This window comes from Petaurus breviceps, unplaced genomic scaffold (genome assembly GCF_028583685.1).
Source record: "Petaurus breviceps papuanus isolate PSGF00001 unplaced genomic scaffold, PetGlider_PUasm1.0 37, whole genome shotgun sequence".
Classification (NCBI taxonomy): Eukaryota; Metazoa; Chordata; class Mammalia; order Diprotodontia; family Petauridae; genus Petaurus; species Petaurus breviceps.
The window spans coordinates 73260355-73286614 of NW_027186296.1; the positions used below are offsets into that span (position 1 = coordinate 73260355).

The following is a 26260-nucleotide window of genomic DNA, read 5'->3' on the forward strand; positions in this document are numbered from 1 at the left end:
GAAGCAGGAAGTAGAGCCAAGATTCAAATTTAGGTTTTATAATTCCAGGTTCAGTGCTCTCTCTAGTACATTACTCCAGTCTCTTAACACTTCAATTTATCTGACACACAGGTTGAAATAATCATCCAGTCAACCATTTTTGGCTGTTGTTTCATTGACCCCTTTGGCAATTTGGTGAAACTAATGTCCTCCTTTCTCATAATAATTTTTTTAATGAATAAACTATATGGGATTACAAAGGAAATGATCACTGAAATAGTTATCAAAATGTTAAAAAAAATATATATCATGGATTGTATGAAATTTACTCAAGCATTCCAGGTTAAGAACCTCTAATCAAAAATGTTGTTTTGGTCATGGTAGAAACCTAAAAGGGATTTTTAATTGCTTCTTGCATCATAAGCACTCATTGGATTGGACCTCCAGACATCCATGGACTGGGTCCCTTCCTCAGCTCCACTAACTCCAAAACCCTTCTTCCCCTTTAAAACAATGCCTGAATTCTCTATTTTCGTGAGACAAAACTTTTGTACTTTGCCCTACTTCTTATTTACTCCAAACTTTAGGTCACTGACTTTGTCTCCCCGTGATAAGCCACATCCCTGTCTATCATTCAGATCCATACTTAAGATATTCCTGCCCTTGTGAAATTTTCCCTGGTAAACTACATCTGTGCCCAATTATTTGATTCACTCCAGCACTTCTGCCCACAAGCCCATTCCAATACCCAGTTTAGGATGCCTCACTTGGAAGCTTTCCTTCCATTTCCCACCCCCCAACCCCCACCATGAAGTATAAAGAAAACATTACAATAACTGGATTAAGTAGGTAAAGGGTGATTTTTTTTTTATAAAAAAGACCCACAGGCATTTCCAAAACCACTTTAATCTGCAAAAGAAAATCATTTACATAAAGATTTACATAAATGATGCATTTACATAAATGATGAAAAGGCATTTTTTCTCTAATATTTATTAAGCTGGGTCAGCCTCAGTAAACTAGAATAGGCTACAAACTGAGGACTGTATTCTGTACAAAAGCATCTTAGTATTGCTGAGGACACCAAACTTTGACTTTTGACTCCATGGAATGAGCAATATTTATTAGGCTGTTAACAGATAAGTTACATTATGATGAATGAAAGACTCGATGGCCTCAGTAACTTGGTGAAACTGGCTTTTTAGCTTTATATTTTGTTTGCAAGAGTCATTGCAACTAACAGACAACGAAAACTAGCCAAGACTTTCTGCAATGTGTACTCAAAAAAAAAAAACAGGATCCATACATATCTAACCAGTGACCTTGAAGAGACAAAGCAAAAAATGAAAATTGCACTTCCAAATGGCCAAAAAGGTAAAATATTTATACAAATACAAAACTCATTAAAAAGAGAACACACATACAAAAGTCATTTAGTCGGTCAAATATATCAGGGCTTTCACAGAATGCCACACTAAGAGAACACTTGGGTGAAATCATTTCAGTCACAAACTGAGGTCCACAGTTGGAATGACAAACTTAATAAGACAAAGGCACTAGCACAGAGACAAAATTAACGGGGAAGAATCCAGATTTCCCCTGGAATATTCCTTCATACCAGTTTTCATCTATTTGATTGGTTAATGTAATGATGTCCCCTTCTTTAAATCCAAGTTCTCCTTCACTTTCAGGAACAAAGTCATAGACAGCACGACAGCATGGACGATCCAGGAGAATCGTAGGACCTGCCCAAGTTGCATGGAAATAAAAAGGGTTCATTAAAAAGGCAAATATATTAGTCAGAGGGAATTAACAAAATGCAGGCAGGTGTGAGCTAATACTACCTGCCATCTTTGTTTTTACCTCAGTCTCTGGCAAGATTTCTCTACAAATCTGTGAGATTCTTCTGCCTACAGTCAATATTTAAGGTACAACCCATATCCAGGAAGGTATACAAACAGGAGACAGAACAAAGGTCATCCGTCCCTTGCTCACTTGGGCCACTCTTGTAACTCTGACCTCACTGCCTACAGTTACATTCCTACTCTTTCTTGGACCAAGCTAATATCCCAGGTCTTGAACCCTTACCCAACAGAGACTTGTATATCATAATTCTTTCTCCTCCCACTGTGCTGGACTCCAGGACCCAAGCTCCTCTATACTATACATACTGTCTTGTGGACACATCAGGCTAAGAAGAGAGCAGATGTGAAGATTCTATAACAAGCTTAGTCTTGGACCAGCTATTACCATGTAAATCCTTTTAAAAGGAGCCAGAATGGGGAGAAAGAATGATGCCCTAACTTGAGGGAAGAGAAGCTCCTGATGATGCTGTTCTTTCTGTACTTGAGGAAAAGCAGTTTAAAACCCTGTGGACCCTACGTCATGGTTACTGTGAACAAGCTAATGATAAGACTATGATATGGGGCATGTTCAGTGTGTGGTTAGTGTGTGTCAGTGTGTTCTCACTGTGGAATGATAGGAAATTATCAGGTTGGAGCCCTGAAGTGGCACATGCCAGTGTGTCTGGATATCACAGAAAGACTGACAGGATGTCCCTTGAGTGTTGCTCAGGTGGGACCAGATGAACGATCTGCTGTGAGTATAAAAGCGAATGGTGTAGAACCTGGCAGATATGGCAGACTCAGAGTTGGGCCTGTGAGCCAGGCTCTGTGTGAACACAGGATGAGGGTGGATCAGTCCCCAGTCCTCACAGGGGCTACATATCAGTACTGGAGAGCACCATGAAGAGCCAAACAAAGAAGGGTCTGACTGACATAATCTCAAGTACTCAGTCTTCACACAGGTAAGACTGTCTAGGGGGCAGGGAGGAAATGAAAAGACCCCAAGTGTGTAATGCAAATGCAAACTTAAAGATCTTCCCTGCACTTAGGCCCTTTGGTAGGCTTAAGAGACTCTGAGAACCTTCCTTGAGTTGCAAATACACTCTACCTACTAATAGGCTGAATGTGGTCACATGGAGCCTGTGGCAAGAGGCTTGGTTTTCAGGAATGCCCACACATTGATGCTGTGTGATTGGGCAGTGGGTCAAGAGGGTGGTTACATTCTCTGACCCAGGAGAAGGCTATATAATACCTGATGTGAGGCTTTGCTTTGGGGCTCACTTTGAGAAATGTTCTGTGATTTGATCAGATGAGACTCTGAGAAGCCATTGTTGAGAGCCCCCCTGGCTTTGAAAAACCCAGATGTTGATTTGGTATGGATGTAATGGTTGGATAGTTTGGAAACCTGTCTATTTGATCTGTTTCTCTGTCTTGATAATTCTGTCTGTCTACTCTGAAGTTCGGGGTGCTGACCTCTTTCCCCTGAACTAGGTAAACGATACATATTTGACTGATTAAAGTAAGCTTGTTAACCCATTTTGAGTTGCTTTCCTTTAACAAAGCAGATCTAAGAACCTGTGTTGGCAGCCACCCTGGGGACGCTGGGGTGCTTGCTGATACAGAGTATAAAAGTGATGGGATGTGAGGGAGTATGGACTGCTCCCTAACTAGTGAATACAACAAACATCTGCCAATTATGAAATGACTACTCTAAAGTTAGAACACATCTCTAAGGCCATCACGTCATGGGATCACGGATGACCTCAGAGGCCACTGAGTCCAACTCCCTCATTTTACAGAGGAGGAAACTAAAGACCAGAAATAAACAAAGGACTTGCCCAAAGTAATGCAGGTAATAAATGGCACTGGTGGGATTTAAAACCAGGCTCTCTGACCCTAGATTCAGAGCTTGTTCCTCAGTATTGCTGCTGCATGACTGGGGCTTCCCTAGACAAGTCTGTAACATCTTAAATATCACTAAACAATTATCTATTGAGTCGTACACGTGCTGAGCATTGCACTAGCTACTAGGAATGATAAAGTTCAAAAATTTATCTTTTCCCACATAAAACACACCTAATAAAAAGAGAAAGTGTATATTTTGTGAATGCATATTCACATATGTATAATGTATAAATGTATATGTTATTAAATGTATATTTTAGAAATCTGCTCATTTAGATAGCTCAATGAACAATTAATTCTACTGTTTGAAAATGAAAGAAGAGGAACATGGGGAAATTAAGGGCCAAAAAATATTCAGTAACATTGGGAAGCATCTGATTGTAACAGACACAAAATCATCTGAAAATTACCTCAGAGATCAGCCAGGTCAAGTCCCTGACTCTAGAGAAGTAGGCACTGAGGCAGAGGGGCCACACAGCTAGTTAGTGGCTGGGAAAAGACTAAAAGGCAGAGTTCCCCACCTCCTAGTGCTGTGCTCTCTCTCCATCATACCATTCTGCTTTCAGACAACCTACAAGACTGCCACAGGAAAGACTTTTTCCAGTTGTAATACGCTTTAATTAAAGAGTTTCTAGCAACTTAATCTTTTAAAGTCTCTTTCATCTTATAATTATTTTGCAACCTAATTATGATTTGTTTATAATGCCTCTAAACTTTCACTGTATTGTTGGTTCTTTTTCTACCATAAAAATCTTCTGAGCATCACAACCTGAAGACAGCTTAGAGGTCATCTAATCCAATCCACCCATTTTACTGATGAAGAAACTGAGGCTCAGAAATGCATTATGTTGCACAACCAAGATCTGAACTCATGCCTTGTGATTCCAAGTTCTGTGTTCCTTTCGTGAGCCCAATGTCTATCCTCTCTTATGGTATGTTTGATTTACTAGTCATACTAGTTAGGCATTTTTTCTAATCTATTAAGATATACTAAAGATGATATATGCTGGGAACCATTCAAAACTTTGAGAATGAATGGGCTTACAAAAAAAATGATTAATCCTATAGTACCTTACATCTGTAAAGGTCTGAAAGTTTTCAAAGCATTTCCTATATATCATCCCAAAACAACCCTATAAGGTACAGACAGGTGAAAAGATTAGAAAACTGATGCTCAGATAAATAAAGTGATTTCCTAGAGATCTCACCACTAATCAGTGGCTCAGCATTGAAGCCAGGTTTTCTGACTCGATTTGGTATTCTTTCCACTGTGTCACAAATGGGAAATGAATACTGAAGAGCCTGGAAAGACCTACATATTTGTGGAATAAGGAAAGTATAGCCCACAAACTCCTACGTTATTTTCTTTTCTAAAGTCCTAGGTAGAAGGAGAAGTAAACACAGGGTTTCTGGGCTCTTTCAGGAGAGGGCAAAGAGAGCCATTACACCTTAATGGCTTTCCCTCCCCCTTTTCTCTTCAAGTTTGGCACAGAAATATTCCTGAATGCTGATGAGGCAAACATGACTGTACGCTCTCAGAGTTTGGACAGTAGGTCATTTTTCCTAGCCAAGTCCTAACCTGGTCTTTTGCCTGCAATCCATCATTACAAGATGTGATTTCTCCATTTTTTGTCATGCTCTGTTCATTTTCATAATCTAACCAACACAGAGGCTTCATTTCAGTCCTGCTTACTCATATTATCAATGGTCCCATCTCACTATAATGATGGATTCATACTGCCTAATTGACCACATTCTTTTCTTTCCTTAGAAAGAAGAAATGATGAGGAAAATGTTCTTGGAGTCCATTTCTGGCAGGATCCCATCAGCTTCGCTTTGAATTGTTAGTGAAATGCTTGACATTTTTTCTTTGCTTTATAAACATTCTGTGGAAATCATTCAGAATCCTAATGGAAAGTAATTTCCCATTAAAGCCAACTATAAAATGTCATTTTCATCTGAAACTGTTCCTGAGAAACAAACAGTACAGGCCCCCTTCAACCTCACACATTCCAGCCATGACCAATGGAGATGGATATGAAATGTGCTGGTTTCTAAATGGTTGCCATTGCCAAGGGCAATTCAGGAGGCAGTCTATTAAAGTCAGGACAAACTGAGGTACACAGAAGAAGGGTAGAAGATAGCAGAAGATGATTCTAGTGATTGGCCCCAGGCCTTCCTGAAAAATAATCCTTTGCACAGTGAATCTAGGTAATAAAAACAATGTCAACTGTGGTCTCTGTGAAGAAGCACTTGACAGCCCACTTCCAGTGCAATCTCTATCTGCCTGGGGCCATAAAGTAGAACAAGGCCTCCCCTCAACTCAGCAATCTAATGTTCTCTGAAAAAAAGCTTCTTTCCATCACCTGAGGAAGGCTCCCTGGTATACGTAAGTTCCAACACATTAGACTAAACTTCCTTTAACAGTTTCCTGGAAAAAAAGCTTTGCTCTTTAATGAGATAAATATAAAAAATTAGTGAATGATGGGGCATCAAGTTCCACTTTATTCTGTGTACATATGTGCTTGCATGCAAGTTGTACTTGCAATAAAACTCAAAGGACTTTATGTCCTAGCCAAGTTCATAGGTCAGATGGCATATCCTCCTAAAATGTTCCCTAATTTGACACTAGACCCAGGCTTATAAAGCACTGTTTCCTAATCATTAGCATATAGAAAGTTTTTACTGGTCCAGAGTCTTTACTATTAAATGTCTTCTTCTTCCCTTTTTTTTTGGGGGGGGGAGAGGTGAGGCAGGGAAGAAGACTGGGATCAATATGGGAACTTTGACTTGCTCCATTTCTGACCTGGGCTAGGTTGCCCCCTATTCTTGGAGGCTCACCAAAATGGTGCTGGAATTTGTGCAGAAATCCAACTGGCTTGGCTCACTGCAGCTCAGACCTCCTAAACTCAAGAAATCCACCAATCTGTCTCTCTGGTAACAGGGATTACAAAGGTCCTTACTTCTTAACCTCTATAAAATTTTTTTTTAATCTTTCTCTTCTTTCTATTTCTTTTTTTTCCCTGCATCTCCATTCTCTGCCACCTTCTCTGTACTCTAAGCTGCTCAGAGCTCTGACCCTAAGAATGAAAAGGCTAGAGTTCAATTCAAAGAATTCAATAAAGAACTGAAATAATTCACTGGTCTGTAGCATAATCTATTTTGAGATACCTTACTATAGAGTTAGTAACCCTTCCCTTCTACCTTGGAATCACATGAACAACTTTTCCTAGGTTCTGTTTCTGAAATCCTCTACTTCTGAGAACTCAGAAATTAAACACTACTATCATAGTCTAGGTCAAATATAAACAATACCCTTGTTTGTATGCCTGACTTTAAAAGTTGATGACTATTCTACATCAAAAGGCCCTGGAGCACTGGAAGTAAAGTTAAGAGATATCTCCTGTTGGTAATTTGTTAAATTATGTGTGTGTGTGTGTGTGTGTGTGTAGTATACATATAGTAGATATAAGGCATATAAAAACCTCCAAACTAGCAATATTAATGTGAAGAAATATGTAGATATTTTCCTTTGACATGAGAAGGATTCAGCCACCACATTAAGACTAAAAGAATAGAACAAGTTTTGCTTAACAGTTACACAATTATTCTCTGGACTAATCAAATGGTAAGTGTAATTGCATCCTTACCTGAATCTGCTGGAGAATGGAATGAAATTTCATTGTACTCACTGTCCACTTTCAAAGGCTTGAATGCAGTCTTTGGCTTGTAATTATAATTAGAGAAAGTAGTTGATATACGTATTCTGTAATACATATTTTAAGATACATAAAACATATGATCATGGAAAACACAGGACCTTAAGAACATATTAATCCTATTCAGCCATTAATTACTGATTTAGGAAAAGATTGGGTAAATTTATTCTGAAAAACCCCCCAAAATGCTATCCTCTAATGATCTACGATAGCTGGGCTGACTGTTCACATAAATTACATTCCAAAGCTTGCTCTTTCTACTGTTTACCAGAATTCATTTAGTTCATACTGGTCTTTAAGAATGAGTGTCAGGGCAGAGCCAAGATGGCAGAGTAAAAACAGGACCTCTGCAGGCCTCCAGCTCCCACCACCTCCAATACTGTAAACAAATTTTAGAGCTACAGAACCCACAAAGCAACAGAGAGAAACAACTCTCCCGCTGAAGGCAGCCTGGCAGGCCAACAGGAAGGGTCCATGGCACTGAACTGGGAGATGAGCCCAGTTCCATGTGAGCCGGGTGGTTCTGGCCTCAGGGCAGCCCCGATCAGCAGCAGCCAGAGCAGACTTTTAACTTCAGGAGAGTAAAGCACCAGCAGCGGTGGTGGTTTCCAGACTTCTTAACCCATAAACACCAAAGAGAAAGTAAAAGGTCAGTGGGGAACTCTGTTGGAACAGGTTGGAAAAAAGCATGATCCAGCCCCTGTGTCCAAGGCAAGAAGTGGCGGAGGCTTGGTGGCAGCAACTGCAGTCACGTGGCTGCCTCCAGAGCTCCTGGCCTGCAGGTTATAGGGGAACCACGCATTCAGAAGGTAAAATCTCTTACTTTAACCTGCTTGGATCTGGATCACAGTTTTAGGTAGTGATCCTGGGGTGTGTGACCAGTATGCTAGAGCTTGTGCAGGCTGCAGAGAAGGAGCTCTCCTAATAGCTCCAGCAGCTGCAAAAATCCCAGCAATTTGGGACATAGCTGTCTCCATTGTGGAAGCAGAGTTCTACCATTACAAAGAGCTCAAAAGTCAAGTAATTGGCTAGCAAGATAAGCAATCAGAGGAAGCACAAACATACCATAGAATCCTTTTTTGGGGGACAAAAAGGATCAAAGCATAGAACAGGAAGAAGACAACTAAGTCAGAACTCCTCCATCAAAAAGACTCCAAGAAAAATATGAATTGGTTACAGGCCATGGAGGAGCTCAAAAAGGATTTTGAAAACCAAGTAAGAGAAGTAGAGGAAAAATTGGAAAGAGAAATGAGAATTATGCAAGAAAATCATGAAAAGTGAGTCAACAGCCTGCTAAAGGAGACCCAATAATATTAAAGAAAATTACACCTTAAAAAATAGACTAACCCGGGGCGGCCAGATAGCACAGCGAGTAAGAGCACCGGCCCCAGTGTCGGGATGACCTGGAGATCGAATCCGGGCTCAGGCACTTAGCACCCACCTAGAAACACTTGGCCATGTAACCTTGAGCAAGTCACTTAAACCCAATTGCTTAGAGGCGGCCAGGTGGCTCAGTGAGTAAGAGCACTGGCCCCAGCGTCGGGATGACCAGGGATCGAATCTGGGCTCAGATACTTAGCACCACACCCAGAAATAACTGGCCGTGTAACCTTGAGCAAGTTACTTAACCCCAATTGCTTTAAAAAAAAATAGACTAACCCAAATGGCAAAAGAGGCCCAAAAAGCCAGTGAGGAGAAGAATGCCTTAAAAAGCCAAATTTGCCAGATGGAAAAGGAATTTCATAAACTCATTAAAGAGAATAATTCCTTCAAAATTAGATTGGAGCAAATGGAAACAAATGACTTTATGAGAAACCAAGATACTATAAAACAGATCCAAACAAATGAAAAAAAAAAAATGGAAGGCAATGTGAAATATCTCATTGGAAAAACCACTGAACTGGAAAAAAGATCCAGGAGATATAATTTAAAAATTATTGGACTATCTGAAAGTCATGATCAAAAAAAGGGCATAGCCACCATCTTTTAAGAAATTATCAAGCAAAACTGTCCTGATATTCTAGAACCAGAGGGCAAAACAGAAATTGAAAGAATTCACTGATTGCTTTTTGAAAAGATCCCAAAAAGAAAACTCCTAGGAATTATAGCCAGATTCCAGAGTTCCCAAGTCAAGGAGAAAATACCACAAGCAGTCAGGAAAAAAAATCTTGAGTATTGTGGAAATACAATCAGGATAACACAAAATCTAGCAGCTTCTACACTAAGGGTTCAAAGGGCTTGGAATATAATATTCTGGAGGTTAAAGGAGCTAGGATTAAAACCAAGAATCACCTACCCTGCAAAACTGAGTATAATGCTTCAGGGAAAAATATGGTCATTCAATACTAGAAAGTTGGCGGGGAGGGATGAGGGAGGATATGAGAGAGAACAGATTGGGGGAAGGAATATTCAGTAGGATCGCTATGTTGGGGTGGGCATAGGGAAAAGATGGGGAGAAAAAATGTGTAACTCAAAATCTTGTGGAAATGAATGTTGAAAACTAAAAATAAATAAATAAATTGGAAAAAAATAAATATAAAAAAAATAAAATTTTAAAAAGAAAAAGAATGAGTGTCTCCTAATAAGGCAGGACTACTAAAAGTTGACAGGAATTGTGTGTCTCTCAAAGAAGGTATTTTCTAAATTAGTCAATAATTAAAATATCAATGTTTTACTGTGTGACACAAATCTAAGTGGAAATTTCCTCAAATTTATTCTTAATAATCCTTTGAAGAGTTCCTTCCCCCCTAAAATTATATTGTGTTTATACTGTGTATATGTATGTATATAAACATACACATACAACATTCTGTGTCCCATATTTCACCACATAATCGTCACCACTGCATAACTATCACACCCTGTCTTTTTAAAATCGAAAAATGGACATAATCATTGCGTGGGATAATTCTTTCTGTCACACCACTTAAAAGGTAAACAGAGAAGCAATGTATTTACCAGTGGCATATGGATACACGTTTATGTCTTGTGTTCTGCGAGTCTGGAATTCTTAGTGCATGTGCATTGTCAGTACATTTCTGAAAGCTGAGGTTTGTTTAGAGCACTGCAGTATTAATGGTATCATCACTCAAACCAAAAGAGAGCTGTAGGTGTAATGGGAGCAGGCAGGTAAAGCTGCCATGAGTAAGTCACATGATATAGTAAGACTTGCATCCTCCCTCACTAGCTAAATTGTACAGTTCATCTGCCAGCAATACATTAACATGTGAAGCATTTCTTTCTGATTATGGGTAAATATAAAAACTATTATGCAGGCTTCATGCAGAAAGTGATTGTGTTCACTGAACAGCATGGAAAAAAAGAGCTGCGGAAAGAGCTTTCAGTAAGTAAAAAGTTGGTGCAAGATTGGCAGAAACCAAAAGACAAGTAATACTAGCACAAATTTTTTTAAGCTTCTCATAATGGTCGCACCTCACTTTTCTGTGGAAAATCTGACATAAAATCTGTGACAATTATGCAGTGAAATATATAATGTATATACTATGTCTACGAACATATATATGTATACAAATATATATACTGTGTCTATGAATGAGAGAGATTTTAGTAAATAGTAGGTATTTAATAAATTCCCATTGACAGACTCATCAGTAGCTTTCTGTTATCCAAAATGGTCCATCAATGAAGGGTTGTAATTAATCAATACTTGATTTCATTGAGCATTATCATGTATATTATATATGGATCACTCATTTTCAAAAAAACAAAACATATTTAATGTTATGCCAAACTAAAAATTTAATCTTTGGGCAATAACTCTGATGGAACTTCAGAATCTGGAAGGAGCCTAGAGTCATCTAAATAAACATATAATATGAGCCTCTTGGCAAATGTCAGGCATATCTTTCTAGTTTCTCTGGAATTCAAACTACTTCCCAAATGTCATCTCAGTCTTCTTATTCTCCAGAAAAGGATAGAGAAGGTAGTCCCCATTCTTTAGGCTTAATAACTAAATCCTCAAGAGGTTAAATGACTTGCTTATGGCTATTTTACAAGTCAGAAACCATGTTAGGAATAGAACCAAGGTACCTCAAATCCAGAGCAGACAGAGTACAAAATTTGTGTTTGTTTGTCAGATACTTAGATGATGAAACAGCTTTAATCATAAAAGGGAAAAAAAAATAGGGGAACAGGTATGCTTCAGATCCCTTTCCCCAGTCCTAGCCACAGGTACATTTCTCAGGCTACTCAACCCAGAGAGTCAATCAAATAAAATTCAGAACTAATATGAGAATGTTAAATGAGATAATGTATGTGAAAGCATATATCCAACTATAAAGTACCATATCCATATCAAAATTTATTTGAACATCACAGCCCTCTGTCAGCAAGAGTTGTTTCATTTTTATATGTTTATGTCTAATGTTCATTGCCTGGCATATAGTAAGTGCTTAATACTGACTGAATACTACCATCAGCTTCATCATAATCATACATCCTGGTAATGATCATATGTCTGGAACTTATGAAACACAGTGGAATATTTAAGAAAGAATAAATATTACAAACAAATCAAAAGGCAATGAAAAGATGAGTGGTAGGTTTAAAAAGCAGACTAGCCTACTAGAAAAGAGGACATGTGCAAGAAGAAGAAAGACATCAGTGAAACTGTATAACTAGAAAGGGCCTGGTCAGGTAATGTGGAAGAGAGACAACAAATGCACAACCTTATACTCCCAAGGCAGAGAAGGAACAAGTGGAAGGGTTCTGATACATGGGGTAGCTCCTCCCAAAAGGGTTCCCCTCTCCACCACGTATGAAAATACCTATCTCTCAAAATAACAAAATACTAAAAAAGAAAAAAAGTGGCACATCTTAGATTTTAGGTTTTTAACTAATTGGTCAGCTCTTACCGGTGCTGTAACTTCCTGTGCACCTCCTGCAAAATGTCAGCGGACTGTTTGTGGTAGGCTAGCACGGCTTCTATAAATACTGCCAACTGGCTAACTTGCTCTATCTGTGGCAGAAGAGAAGAATTATTTCATGGAATCTTATGGCATATCAGCTTCAGAGACAAGAACAGAAAATGATGAGACTAGCAACAAAAACAATGATTCGTAAAGGAAACCCATCAGGTAATCAGCATGATTCAGGCACATCTTACTTCATCCTGCAGACCTAAATACTGATCTAGGTCAGAGTATCTTACAATTCCTGGTTACTTTGTAAGGAGATATTCAAGTTCACTCATGATTTGTAAATTTAATAGTAAACCCAACAAAATGCCTGTTTTTCAAATTAGAGAATATTTTCAGGAGGTTTCTAATCTATAAACCTCATGGACATAACTGCATGAAAAGGCATTCCAGCTTATAAATGCTATTTAAATTTGCTAAAGGAGATGTGTGCTGAAAGTCTCCTACAGGTATTTAATGTCTAAGCAGAGGCAGGAACAAAATATATTCACCTATCTTCAGATAGAGAAGGGGAAATATGAAATATTACATGACCAAAGAGATTTATGGGTGTCCAATTCATATGGTCCCAAGGACATGGAAATGACATATTTTTTCTGGTACAACTAAATGAAAGGAACAGAATTTAAACTTCTCCCCCTTTTCAAGAGTCAGTACATTCATTGCATTGGCTGGGATACTACAGACCACCCACTCTGTCAATACTAAGATAAATGGCAAGTAATCTTGTCACACACCCAACAACTGAAAAAAACTGTAAATGACTAGACTGGAAAAGATATCACTTAGGAAGGACATTGAAGTTGTCTTCTAATATTCAAATGTTTGTTGCATATAAGAAGAAATGGACTGGTTTCAAATTATTTTAGAAAGCAGAACTCGGACCAATAGGTGGTGCTAGTACATTGACAGAGGTTTGGTTTCTAGCTAAGAACTTTATAACTGTAACCATCCCAAAAGGGGACAATTAAGCAATAAGGCACTTATTGGGCCTGATTAAGTGATGAACTTCTCATCAACAGGAATTTTCAAGTAGAGGATAACCATTTATTTAGGGATTTTGTAAAAGATATTCATTTCCAGAGTGAGAAAATGGACTAAAGGACTAACCTTTCTTGCAATTCAAAGATTTTATGCTAATAATAATCCCCTAATTTAGCAACACTTGAACACTATAGCATCTGCTATTCCTAGGTGTATTAACTCTTCTAGTCTCCCTTTGTCCCTTAGCCACAAGCAAGTATGTTGGGGAAAAAAATGTACTAATGATCTGTAAATCAGGTGACCTGTAAAGGCTATTTGATGTTTATACTGTAGATTTAAGAGGTAAAGGAAGAAAATGAATAAACAATGGATTCGAATTAGGCAGTGGCAGCCAGTCTAGATTTAGTGAGGATAAGACTTTTCTTAGTTGAATCCCTAATACTAGGTGCTTCTCTTTATTCACCTCAGGTATTTTAATCTTTCCTCTTAGACCACATGCTGCTACAGTTCTTTATCTCCTGAGAGTCAGGAGGCCAAAGATTCTGTTTCTGGTTCTGCTACTTATTAGCAGTGTGACTGTGGAAAAAAGCAGTTCATTTTCTCTGGGCTCAGTTTCCTCATCTGTAAAATGAAGGAGTAGGATATGATACCCCTTCTAGCTCAGACATTCCAAGATTCACCATAATTTCTCCTATCATCAGAGAGCAATCTCCACCTTTGAACCCTACACAGTCTTAAGTCCTGTTTCATTTTTCTCTTTAGGCTTTTTTTAAATTAAAAAGTACATTTACACACACGTATGCATGTGTGTATGTATTCTTTTATACATTCTCAGCACTTTTGTCCTGACATTCCTGTATTTCTTTGCTTGATTAATCCTCCATTCTGTTTGCATTTTCTGTTAAAAGTTTCTCTTTGGTTGCCTATACCTTAATTTTCCCTTCTCCTTTCTACTATTAATTAATCATTAACTCTACAACAACATTACCAATAGTTCTTAAGTTTGGGGATTAAATATGTATGGAAGACAGTAATTGTATTCCATGAATGCCAGTACTTATTCAGAAGATGCAAAATTTTAAAAATGAGTTACTTTTTTTGAAAAAATAGAAGCAACTAAAAATTGTCCAACTAGCCGGGGTTCAAGTTTACAGAAACCTTGAAAAGAACACACAATGTGGTCTCTCAATCCACAAAGTCTGTAGAATTTTTTGATCTTCAGAACTTGGGCCTCTCTGTGTTTTGCCAATCTCATATATTTGAGTTATGATAATAATAAAAGACAGACTCATCTCCCATAAATATGTTTTTAGAAGTTTTTGCTCCATTGTCCTGAGATACAGACAGAAAAATTTACTATACGGTTCTCTACAGGCTACTGTTATCATCACAAAACTACATTTATGTCAAAGCATATGAACAGGCAGTTTTCAGAAGAAGAAATCAAAGCTGTCTAGTTACATGAAAAAATGATCTAAAGCATTATTGATTAGAGAAATTCAAAATAAAATAACTATGAAATACCACCTCATACCTATCAGATTGGCTAATATGACAGAAAATGAAAATAACAAATGTTGGAGGGTATATGGAAAAATTAGGATACTAATTCACTCAGTAGAATTTAGAACTGATCCAACCATTCCAGAGAGGAATTTGGAACTAGGCCCAAAAGGTTATAAAACTGTGCCCTTTGACCCAGCAATACTAGGTCTGTATCCCAAAGAGATTTTTTTAAAAAGAAAAAGGACCTATATGTACGAAAATATTTATACCCACTTTTTTTTGTAGTGACAACAAATTGTAAATTGAGGAGATGCCCATCAAACAGGCAATGGCTGAGCGAGTTGTTGTGATGGAATACTACTGTGCTATAAGAAATGACAAGCAGGATGCTCTCAGAAAAACCTGGGAAGACTTACATGAACCGAGAGCAACTGAAATGAGCAGAATTAGGAGAACCTTGTACACAGTAACAACAATATTATACAAAGATCAGCTGTGAATGACTTAACTATTCTCAGAAATACAATGATCTAAGACAATTCTGAAAGACTTATGATGAAAAATGGTATCTACCTCCAGGGAAAGATCTAATTGCATCTGAATTCTGACTGAATTTTTTAATTTTAACTTTATTTTTTCTGGGCGGTTCTTTTGTCTGTTTTCTTTCACAACATGACTAATATGGAAAAATGTGTTTTGCATGACTACACATGTATAATCTATAGCAAGTTATTTGACTTCTCAACAAGAGAGGAAAGAAGCAGATAAAGGGAGGGCAAGAATTTGGAATTCAACATTTTTTAAAATTAGTGCCAAAAACTGCTTTTACATGTAAGTGAAAAAATAGAATATAAAATATTGAAAAACTAAAATGAGGCTACATTTATAATCTTAGCTAAACTCTAATTCAGTATCTATGTTATGACTAGCCATTAAATCTCTTTCAATATCCATTTCATTATTGTTATCCATTAACAATTCATTTAACATCAATTTTGAAATGTAATATCATTTGCTAAGAAAAGGAGAAATATCAGTTGGCCAATGGCCAAATTATATTCTCTGAAAAACATGCAAAAAGACTTGTCAGTTATCTCCAACAACACGAGAGTCTGCTCATAGGATATCAGATAGTAGTTTTTAGTCAAGTATTAAATTAAAATTCTGTCCTTGTGAAAGAGGTAGCATGGTACAGTTAATAAAGAACTAACTTCAGGTGAATAAAACCCATTTAAGGTCCTTCCTCCTTCCACACATCTAGCTGTATGACACTGGATTAGACTCTAGGTAGCAGGTGGTCATAGGCATCAGCAGAAAGAGATCCCTAACCAGAGTTTCCTACATCAGTAAATTCACAGGTGGAAACCATAGGTGACTCAAGAAAATTACTCTGAAAAGGAAATCAATCCATTTCAACCTTCTAAACCAATTTACTTTGTACTTTGTGCTGCTGCACTTCCATTCTTTTCTGTGATCTTTACAGCATCCCTATGAAGTAGAGACCATTTTACAGATGATGAAACTGAGACAGAAGCAACTTGCCCAGAGGACTACACAAAGAGTTCTTGGCAAAAACGGAACTAAAACTCAGGTCCAGTATTCCTTCCAAAAGACTGAAAGAACCCAGGCATTGGAAGTAAGGTATAAGGTACTGAAAGAAAAAAATCTAAGAGTCCTCCTTGGAAGCCTGGAGGCACTAGGTAGTTTGAGATTGTACAATAAAATGGGATCTCATTGTACCTCAATTTTTCTGGCTCTTTCCAATGTCATGATCCTAAGTTTCCTGGTGAAGGTCTTGGGCTGGATTCTTTCAGGAAGAAAGATATGTGATGGAGTAACAAGGCTAAAAAATACTATCTCCCTCTAGGATAAATGTAGTTGTGGAAGTGGAGTCAAATTTCTGCTAAAAACCCTGCAGAGTCTCTACTTCTCAATTATAAATGTGATGAGGGAATGCTCGCCTTTCTCCAATAGGATGCTTTTCAGTGATAAGACTAAGACCCTGGGCTTGCATGGGTTTGAGGAGATGAGCCAGTCTCAACAGTATATCTTGAATGGCATTAACAGCCAGGCCTCAAGAATTGTGTTGCCTCTAAGGTCTCTGATATGTCCCTTTTCTGCTTCTGTCATTGTCTCAGAATATCTCCCCTTTGTGTCCCAAAGTCCCCAGTACTTGTTTTTAATCAAAGTTCTAGAATCCTTATAGTAGAAACATGTCTTTCTTCCTACAATTTGTGTTTACAGGGTAAGTACTGAGAATGGACCTTTTTTTGGTTTCTGTTTTTAATGAAGTCGTGTTTGCTGGCTGATAAATTAGATTTGAAAAGTATAGAGTGTATCATCTCATAGAAGAAATGCGTGTAGGTAATAGAGAGATTACAGGCATCTTTCATAAGGTCTACCAACACCAACTGAAAAGGACCAGTTCATATTTTGAGGAGTTAAAAGGGACAAAACAAACTGACAAAAAGGCAATGCCCTATATCCCCCAATCAAACACCATCCATAACCCAATAAAGGTTTTCCTCCAAGACTTCCCCTGTCCAAGGTTTTCTAAAACAGACAGTGGAAGAAATGGAAAATGGGGCCAAAGAAAACAAAGGAGAGTAGGATGAGGTAAGAGCCCCCATGGGAATGGGGAAGCCTGGAGATCATGTCCCCAATCTGGTCTTCTAATAAGAAGAAAAGCTTGCTTAGAAAGCTCTCTATTTAGAATACACTGGTATCGAGAAAGGAAGAAAGGGAGAAAAGGTTCATATATCCCTGACCTTTATTAAGAACTCACCTTTCTCCTTATAATGGATGAACTGGGTGGTTTAGGAGAAGCAATACTGGATCAGGAGCCCTGGGTTCTAGTTCTAGACCTACCATTATTTGACCATTTAGTGATTATTCTGTTTGTTTTGGTTTTTCTCTTTTCAAAGAAACCAAAGCAAAGATGGAGAGAGATCCAATTTCTATGAGTTCTAATGAAGTGTATGGATAAAGCCTACTAAGAGAATCAACATTAGTAGGTGTGAGAGTGCCAAAGTCCCTAGATTACATTAAAATGAAAGTAAGTAAAAAATTAAATGAGGGAAAACCTAGATTACCTAACCTAAGTACTGGCAATTGATAACCTATCACCCATTCTCTATTAGAAGTCAAAAAGGCGAAATTAAGGCTGCTTTATAAGTATTCAAGGAGGGTTTAACCAGAAAGCAAGCTGAAGAACTACAATTCCACAACAGGGAAAGGAAATCTCCCAGTCTCAGACAGCTAACGTACTTCATTTTGGAAAAACTGCAAATGAATCACTAAATTCGTTAATAACCACTTCTGGCTTTTTACTGATAATGGAAAAAATTCTACAGGCTGGGCTAATTGCCAAGCCAAATTTAATAGTAAACAACAATGTGTATCTTAAATGTAGGCCTTTGCAAAAACCCACTAATGATGTTCTCTGAAGAAGATAATTCATAAACTGTTTTGTTTAAATGGGCCTGCCCACACACAAGCAAGATGGCAGCATTTGTAAAGCAATGTGTCTTCCCAAATTAATAACCTTAGCAAATAATTCTGTGATATGAAACATTTCCCAGACAGCTAGGTGGCACAGTGCCAGGCACGTAGTTAGGAAGACCTGAATTCAAATTCAGCCTCAGATGTTTACTACTTGTGTGACCATGGGAAAGTCACTTAAAACCTGTTTGCCTAAGTTTCCTCATTTGTAAAATAAGCTGGAGAAGGCAATGGCAAATCATTCCAATATCTTTGCCAAGAAAACCCCAAATGGGGTGATGAAGATTCAGGCACAACTGAACAACAAAAATGAAATATTGTGCATGCCAGGTCCAACCCGACACAAGTTACTTTTTCCTCTAGGACAGGTGATATAGTAGACTAAAAAGACTGCTGGACTTGAAAACATAGGAGCATAGATTTAGACCTTAGCTCCCCAAAGGGCCCTTAGAGACCATTATGTCTAATTCCACCATTTTACAGATGAGTAAAGTGAAGCACAGAAAGTTTATGACTTGCCCAGGTCAAAGACTTAGTAAGTGGTTGTTAGGATTTGAACTCAGGTCTTCCTAAATCCAGGACTATGTCTACTATACCATGCTATCTGCATCTAACATTTAGTATGTGACTTGGGCAAGGTACTTGCCTGTTTCTTCATCTATAAAATGAGAATAGCATATTTGCACTACATTTCACACAGAATATGGAAAAGTATTCTGTAAAACCTTAATGTACCATAGTGATATTAGCTATTACCATTGTTACCAAAAACAAAAAATGAAACCCTGACAAACAAGGAGATGGGGAAGAAACTGTCTTTTTGTCCCTTAGAGGAAAAAATAAGTAAACAAAGGGAAAGATAAAGGGGCTGCTCTCCTTTCTGGCACTTGATGGATTTATGTGAACTTGGCTTACCCATTATAAGATTCCTGATTTGACAGTAGTCCAAACAGTAGGCAAAGCCATTCTACAAAACCCCAGCACTTAGCACCATGTCTAACAGAGTAGGAATTTAATAAATGCTTGTTGGCTTGATTTAATAAAATAAATAATTTTTGTTTGAATGCTCCATTTCTGATGCTACAGTGATGATGTCGAAAAATGGCATTCCTATATATCCTAAAGGGAAAAAAAATCACTTGCTCCACAAATCTAAAGGAAAACTGCACACACAGTACTGGAACCAAAGATGCTAAATTCTGTTTTGGAGAACTGGTACAACACCTTGGACCTTCAACTTCTATGACTAGTTGAAAGGGCAATACAATGACTCCGGGTGGCCATGGGTAGACCAAGGAGGCAGCCTGATGCTCTTGTCTACACCAGTGCAAACACTGTGGAACTCTCCATTCTCTCAAGCAGCACATGTACTTTCAGTAACTTCTTTTCCCTTTTAAGTCACCCTTAGAGCTTATTTTAATTTCTTTTATCCATAAATAACCAGAGACAAAAGAATGAAAAATGAATAAGCTGTGATTTTCAATAACCTGGCTCTCACCTCCTACAAATGACCTAGAATAAATATTTAATACAGTCTTGCTTCTAAGCAAGGGCTTCTGAAGATACTGATTTCTTGAATTTCTCAAGTCACAAGAATTGACCGTAGTAGAGAAACAATTCCAAACCACCACCATGTACTATATGCTTTGTGTTCATGAGGACATTAAAGTTCCTTTCTCTCCCTGACACTGAGAACATATCTCTAAAATTATAAATCTTTTAATTAAAATTCTATTGGTTTAAGAGTCCCTTTTTTTAAATAGTTGAAATGTCATACTTACATCATTTTCTAACAAATTAAGCATGTCTTTTCTAGCCAACTCCTTTGACTCTTCAAATTTGTTTACTGCTTTTTGTAATTCTTCACCTGGTATCCTAGCAAGTCGTCTCTTTTTATAATCATAGTCCAAACGACGGCCTTCCAGCTTTTTCAAGTGATACTGAGAGAAAAATTAGAGAATTGTAAGGCTGCTTTTACAATTCTGTGAAAATGGTAATTATTTTTCCCAAGTGTAAACCACATGATCGATCCCTCTCAATGCCTAGCACAGAAAAACACAGAAAGGGGACAATGATGCCTATGGAATAATTGAATAGGTATGTGTAAGTTATGAGTAGCTAGATCCTTTTGGCATCCAACAAAAGTGGGGTATCTGGGAACATCTTGTCCAGAGATCCTATTTTGAGGGTTTCTCATTTCTTTCCAGCTTTGCTGATATGCAGAAACTTTAGTCTAGATAATTACTAACCAAATAAACATAGTAAATTAAAAACTGAAACATTTTTGTTAAATATTATACTGGGTCAATCATTAAGCAGGATTAGAGTTAGACACAGAAAGTGTCTCAAAGTCATCTAATCCAACCCTCCCTGTTTATAGATGAAGAAACTGAGTCTCAAAGAAATTGAGTGACTTTCCCAAGGTCCCACCAGCTAGAATTCGTGCCCAGGTCCTCTGACTCCAAATTTAAGGCTCTTTCCAGTACATCTGAGAAATCTAGATTATTAGTCTTCCCCACTGGAATGTGCTTCTTCATCATTTTCAGCTTTTTCCATCTTTGTCTCCCTTCAAGACTCCGAATATCACCTCCTGCATGAAGGTCTCCTTGATGCAACTTCTTCAGGTTTTTAATCATTTCTCTCTCCTTAAATTATCTTGTACTTACTGATCTGTGTATGTTGTATCCTCCATTAAAATGCAAGAGCTTTTAAGTGCATGAACAGACTTGTTTTTGTCCAGGTACCACTTGTGACTGGCACAGTGATTTGGAAATAGCAGGCACTTAAACATTTGTTCAACTGATTTGAAATGAAACTTAGGAATGTATTTGTCCAATTCTTATCAAGTTGAAATGACATGAGAGTGTAAGTCATAATCACAATAATAAAGGCAAGAGACCAAGGCTAGTTTTGTATCAAAAATTAAATTGCCTAGCTTTTTGGACCCAGTTTCCTCATCTACAAAATGAGGTTGGATTAGATGATTCCTAAAGTCTAAGCAGTTAGGTGGCTCATCTGCCTGATTTCAAATCTGACCTCAAACACATACTAGATGTGTGACCCTGGGCAAGTCACTTAACCCTGTTTGCTTCAGTCTCCTCAGCTGTAAAATGAACTGGAGAAATAAATGGCAAACCACTACAGGATATGTTACAAAAAAAATCCCAAATAGGAATTATTTAAAGCTATAATTGAAGGAAAAGGGATGTAAAAACTCCTCAAAATGAAAAGAACTATTATACCAGAGGAGAGTAAAAAGACAGAACTGTTTAATTCTGATTTTGATTCCATTTTCTCTGCCAAGGAGAAAAATTTTACTTCACTTACTTTATTTAACAAGTTTATGAGAGTAACAGATCAGGAAAATTCTATAGATATGTTACCTCTATTTTAGCAAAGCATGCTAAATATTGTATATATTGTTTAGCTATTTTGCAATGTAATACTCTTCTTATGAAAAGAATAAAGAGAAATGTGTGCTAGAAAAGTCATGAGGTGAATTTTGAATTGTTTAAACAACTAAATCTAAAGAGTTAAAAGCAATGACACCTATTTCCTTCTAATACATTTCTAATCCTATGCTACACAAACAACAAATGAGAAATAACACTTCAAAAGTGACCAACACTATATAAAGATAAGGAAAGTTCAACAAGGTTAATATTAAACATAGTAAATGGGCCCCAAGTAGGGCACTAAGACTAGGATCTGGGGTTTTTCTTTGTTATATCTTTCTTTTTTTTTTGCCTTTTGGAGGGCAATTGGGGTTAAGTAACTTGCCCAAGGTTACACGGCTAGTTTTTTTGTGTGGGTGTTAAGCGTCTGAGGCTGGAACCGAACTCAGGTCCTCCTGACTCCGGGGCTGGTGCTTTACTCACTGCGCCACCTAGCCGTCCCTCTTTGTTAGATCTTAAATCTACCCCTACAAAGAAATTAAAAAAAATTTTTTTTTCAAGTTTACCTTCCTCCCAAAACAGTTCAATTTCACTGAATTGCCACTAGGTACCTGAGAGGATGATATTTTAACCAATTTCCTACTGAATAAAGGTTAGTGACTTTAAATAAAAGCATCATTTTAAAATAAATTCATATTTCCTGCCCAGGTACTCACCCCAATCTCTTTTAGATCTTTCTCTTGTAATAACTGTAGTGGATCAATAAAGTTTTGTTTCACATTGATATCAAGAGAGTCTTTCACTTCAGCCATCAACTTCATCGATTCACCAATATCCAACAATGCTTGTCCTAGAGAAAAGAAGAGAAAGGGTCAGTTCAGCAATGAATGTTCTCTGGGTTGCCGAGAAGAATGGCCTGTTTCATTTGTCCTTTAAAAAGAGTTTCAGGCTGACTGCGTGGCATGGATACTGCTCACTCTTAAATTTTGGGCTTTACAGCCCCAAATAAAAAAGATTCTTATTTGTTGTTATATTTTGCTTAATATTTTCTAAATCTTCACAGAATATATGAAATGCTGTAGCAGGGCAACTTCAGATTTAAGTACTCATTTTATTTATGACATTATACTGGTACTTATTCATTTTGTTTTAGTTTCCTAAATTAACTCTTTAAAAATAGGCAGCTTAATAAACATTGAAATTGTGAAGATAATATTATTCCTTTTTGACAGATGACTTACTAAGAAAACTCAATAACTCTACAATTCAATAAAAAGTAGACTAAATAAATCTACAAAATCATCAGCATTCCTATTTAGCAACAACAAAAGCCAAGAACAAATGCTAGAATTTCCATTCAAAAATAACTACAAAATGCAACAAATATCTGAAACAATACATGAAGACACAATTAGGAATTATATCAGTAATTATAAACAAAAACAAAAAAATATAGAAATAAAGAAAAATTTAAATAAGAGATGTTTGTAGTTTAGCATTGGGCCATACCAACAAAAACGACAGCATGATCTAAATTGTAGGTTCTAATACTATGAAACATTACCAAGAATCATTTAATAGAATTCGACGAATTTTTTTAATCATTTGGAAGAATAAAAGGTGTAGAATCCTAAAGGAAATAATGAAAGAAAAGTAATAACAAAGGGGTCATGATACTTTCAATATTTCAAACTATATAAGAAAGCCCTAATCACCAAAACTACTTGGCACTGGTCAAAAAACAAAAAAGTAAATTGATGGAACAGACTAGATGAGTAAGAAGCCAAAACAACTGACCTCTGTTGTCCCATGTTTGACAAAACTAAGGACACATTAGTAGATAAAGGTCTTCCTGTTCAACAAGAATGAACAGAACACTAGAAAAGTTTGGCGGAAAACTGGCTCTCACCAGCACACTGCCTAAATCCCAGGGAGACATACAAACTAAATGTTAAAAAAAAATTAAGAGGAGAAAGGAAGAAGGTGCCTTTCATGACTATATCTGGGAGCAAATTCTTTTTTTTTTGGAGGGGCAATTGGGGTTAAGTGACTTGCCCCAGGTCACATGGCTAGTAAGTATTAAGTATCTGAGGTTGGATTTGAACTCAGGTCCTCCTGACTCCAGGGTCAGTGCTCTATTCACTGCACCACCTAGCCGCCCCTAGCCACAAATTAAGTCAAACAAAGGATAGAGAATATAAAAATAAAATACACAAATTTAAACTGCAAAAGACTAAAGTACACGAACAAAACTGGTGCAGAAAGTATAAAGGAAAATGTAAATAGGAGGGAAATCCTTATTCTCAAATAACTCAAATAAAAATTTGATATCCAAGAAATCTTGTTGAACTTTCTTTAAATTGATTTTATCCTTCAGTGCTTCTCTTTGTTTTGTGCCAAGATATTAATCAAGTAAAGCCACTCTAAAGGTATTTAAGGATGACAATGAGAAGGGGAGGAGGGGGATAAGGCAGAGGGAAGGGAGGGCATGGGACAACAGAAAGAAAAATGAAAAAGATTTGGTTAAAAAAATAAAGAAAACATTACAACAGACCATTTAATACATTTAGAACAGTGGAACCACCATACATGGACCCTAATAGATCTCAATTTGATGTGCTGTAAAGAGACAGAATAACAAAATAAAACAAAATTAAATATAAATAAAACAAAATAAAAAGATGGGTAAAGAAATCAGACTAAAACAAGTAAAAAGAGTGGAGATCTATACTGAAGACAATACAATTGGGAAAACATTTGGGGACCAATTTATAAACTATGTGAAGGACAGGAAGATACTGACAGGATGGAAAATAATATTGGACCTTTTTAACATCCTCCTTCCCAAAAACCATTAATGAAGAAAACATCCAAAAGTGCCATGTTTAAATGCCTCCTCTCTAATCCATACAAAATCTTGAAGAGAGACATATATACATGAATTGAAGGCATTCTTAACAAAAGCAAGAGGAGAGAATAAGCAGATTTTTCTAAGCAATCAAAAGAGGACCAGATTCTTATCATCTCACAGTTAATAAAAAGATATAGGGAATATAAGAGAGAGAGCCTGGCATATAGTAGGTTCTTATTAAATGCTTATTGGATTGAATATTTGCTGATTATGAAAATGAATTTGATTTGGTAGAGCAAAATGCCACTTTATAGACTTTTATAGCAAGGTATCTCCCATCCATGCATTAAAATCAGTCAAGATTCCTTGGAAAATACAGCAATAACCCTGCCCAGTGACCCTCAGATAATAAACATCGGAAGATGCAAAATATAGCCTGCATTTAGGTTTGAGGACTTTATATATGTCATCTCACTAATTCTCACAGGACGATAAAGAGGTGGTATTATTATCCCCATTTTCCAGGTAAGCAAACTGCACCTTAGAGAGGGTAAGTGACTTGCCCTCGGTGACAAAGCTATTAAGTATCTGAGGCAGAATTCAAACTTGGGCATTGCTGACTTCAAGCCCAGCATTCTATCCCCTGTGCTACCTAGTTGCCATATGCCATATGCCAAAGATATCTGCCTCTAATGGATCAACAGAGTCCAAGCTGAGGATAGTAAGTTCTTCTATTTCCTCCTGTAGTGGTGGTTGCATCAAGCACCAAGATACTGACTGCAAAGTCTCCTGGAAGAGATCTATAATCACTCAAAGGAGACTGGAGCATTGTCCATCCATTCAGAAAAGACCAAATGGATGAAAAATGCCTACTGCTATCACCAATAGTATTTGATATGATGCTAGAAATGTTAGGTTATAAGACTAAGACAAGAAAAACAAGAAGGGAATATGAATAGACAAAGAAGAAACAACTGTCATTTTTTTTTTCTTGCAAGGAAATAGGGGTTATGTGACTTGTCCAGTGGCACTGCTAATAAGTGTCAAGTGTCTGAGGGCAAATTTGAAAACGGGTCCTCCTGATTCTAGAGCCGGTGCTCTATCCATTACACTACTTAATTGCCCCTACTATCACTTTTTGCAGATGACATGATAGTGTACTTAGAAAAACCAAGGCAATATAATAATTAATTGAAATAGTTCATAACTTTGGCAGTTACAAAATGGAAATTAAACACACGCTAATCATAGTATTTCTGCAAATTACACACAGACACAGACAGACAAGACAGATACACACACACACACACACACACACACACACACACACACACCACACCCAGAAGGAAGAAATAGAGAAATTCCATTTAACATAACTATAAAGTATATAAAATTACCAGAGAGTTTACCTACCAAAATATACAAAATAAACTATGAATACAATTACAAAACAATCTTTAAAGTATTAAACAGTCTTACCTAAATATTAATTAACTAATTCGATGTCATACCAACAAAGGATAACATTACAGAAGTAAAATAATAATAATAATAATAACAAAAGTCTTCTGGAGGAACAAAAGGTCAAGAATCTCAAAGGCTGAAGGGAAAGTGGAAAGAAAAAGTCTATCAGTATCAG

General features: G+C 37.2%; 1 protein-coding gene across 7 annotated transcripts in view; it reads right to left on the reverse strand.

Moving 5' to 3' along the window:
- Positions 1-867: 867 nt before the first annotated feature.
- Positions 868-26260, reverse strand: part of SH3GL3 (SH3 domain containing GRB2 like 3, endophilin A3) — a 138243-nt gene continuing 112850 nt past the window's right edge. For all 7 annotated transcript variants that reach the window (XM_069098702.1, XM_069098706.1, XM_069098703.1 and 4 more), the window contains 5 exons: positions 22487-22620; positions 20157-20315; positions 12322-12425; positions 7379-7494; positions 868-1724 (listed from right to left, as the gene is read on the reverse strand). In XM_069098702.1, the coding sequence (XP_068954803.1) occupies positions 1519-1724; positions 7379-7494; positions 12322-12425; positions 20157-20315; positions 22487-22620 (719 nt within the window). In that variant the 3' untranslated portion in view covers positions 868-1518. The remainder of the gene's footprint in view (positions 1725-7378; positions 7495-12321; positions 12426-20156; positions 20316-22486; positions 22621-26260) is intronic.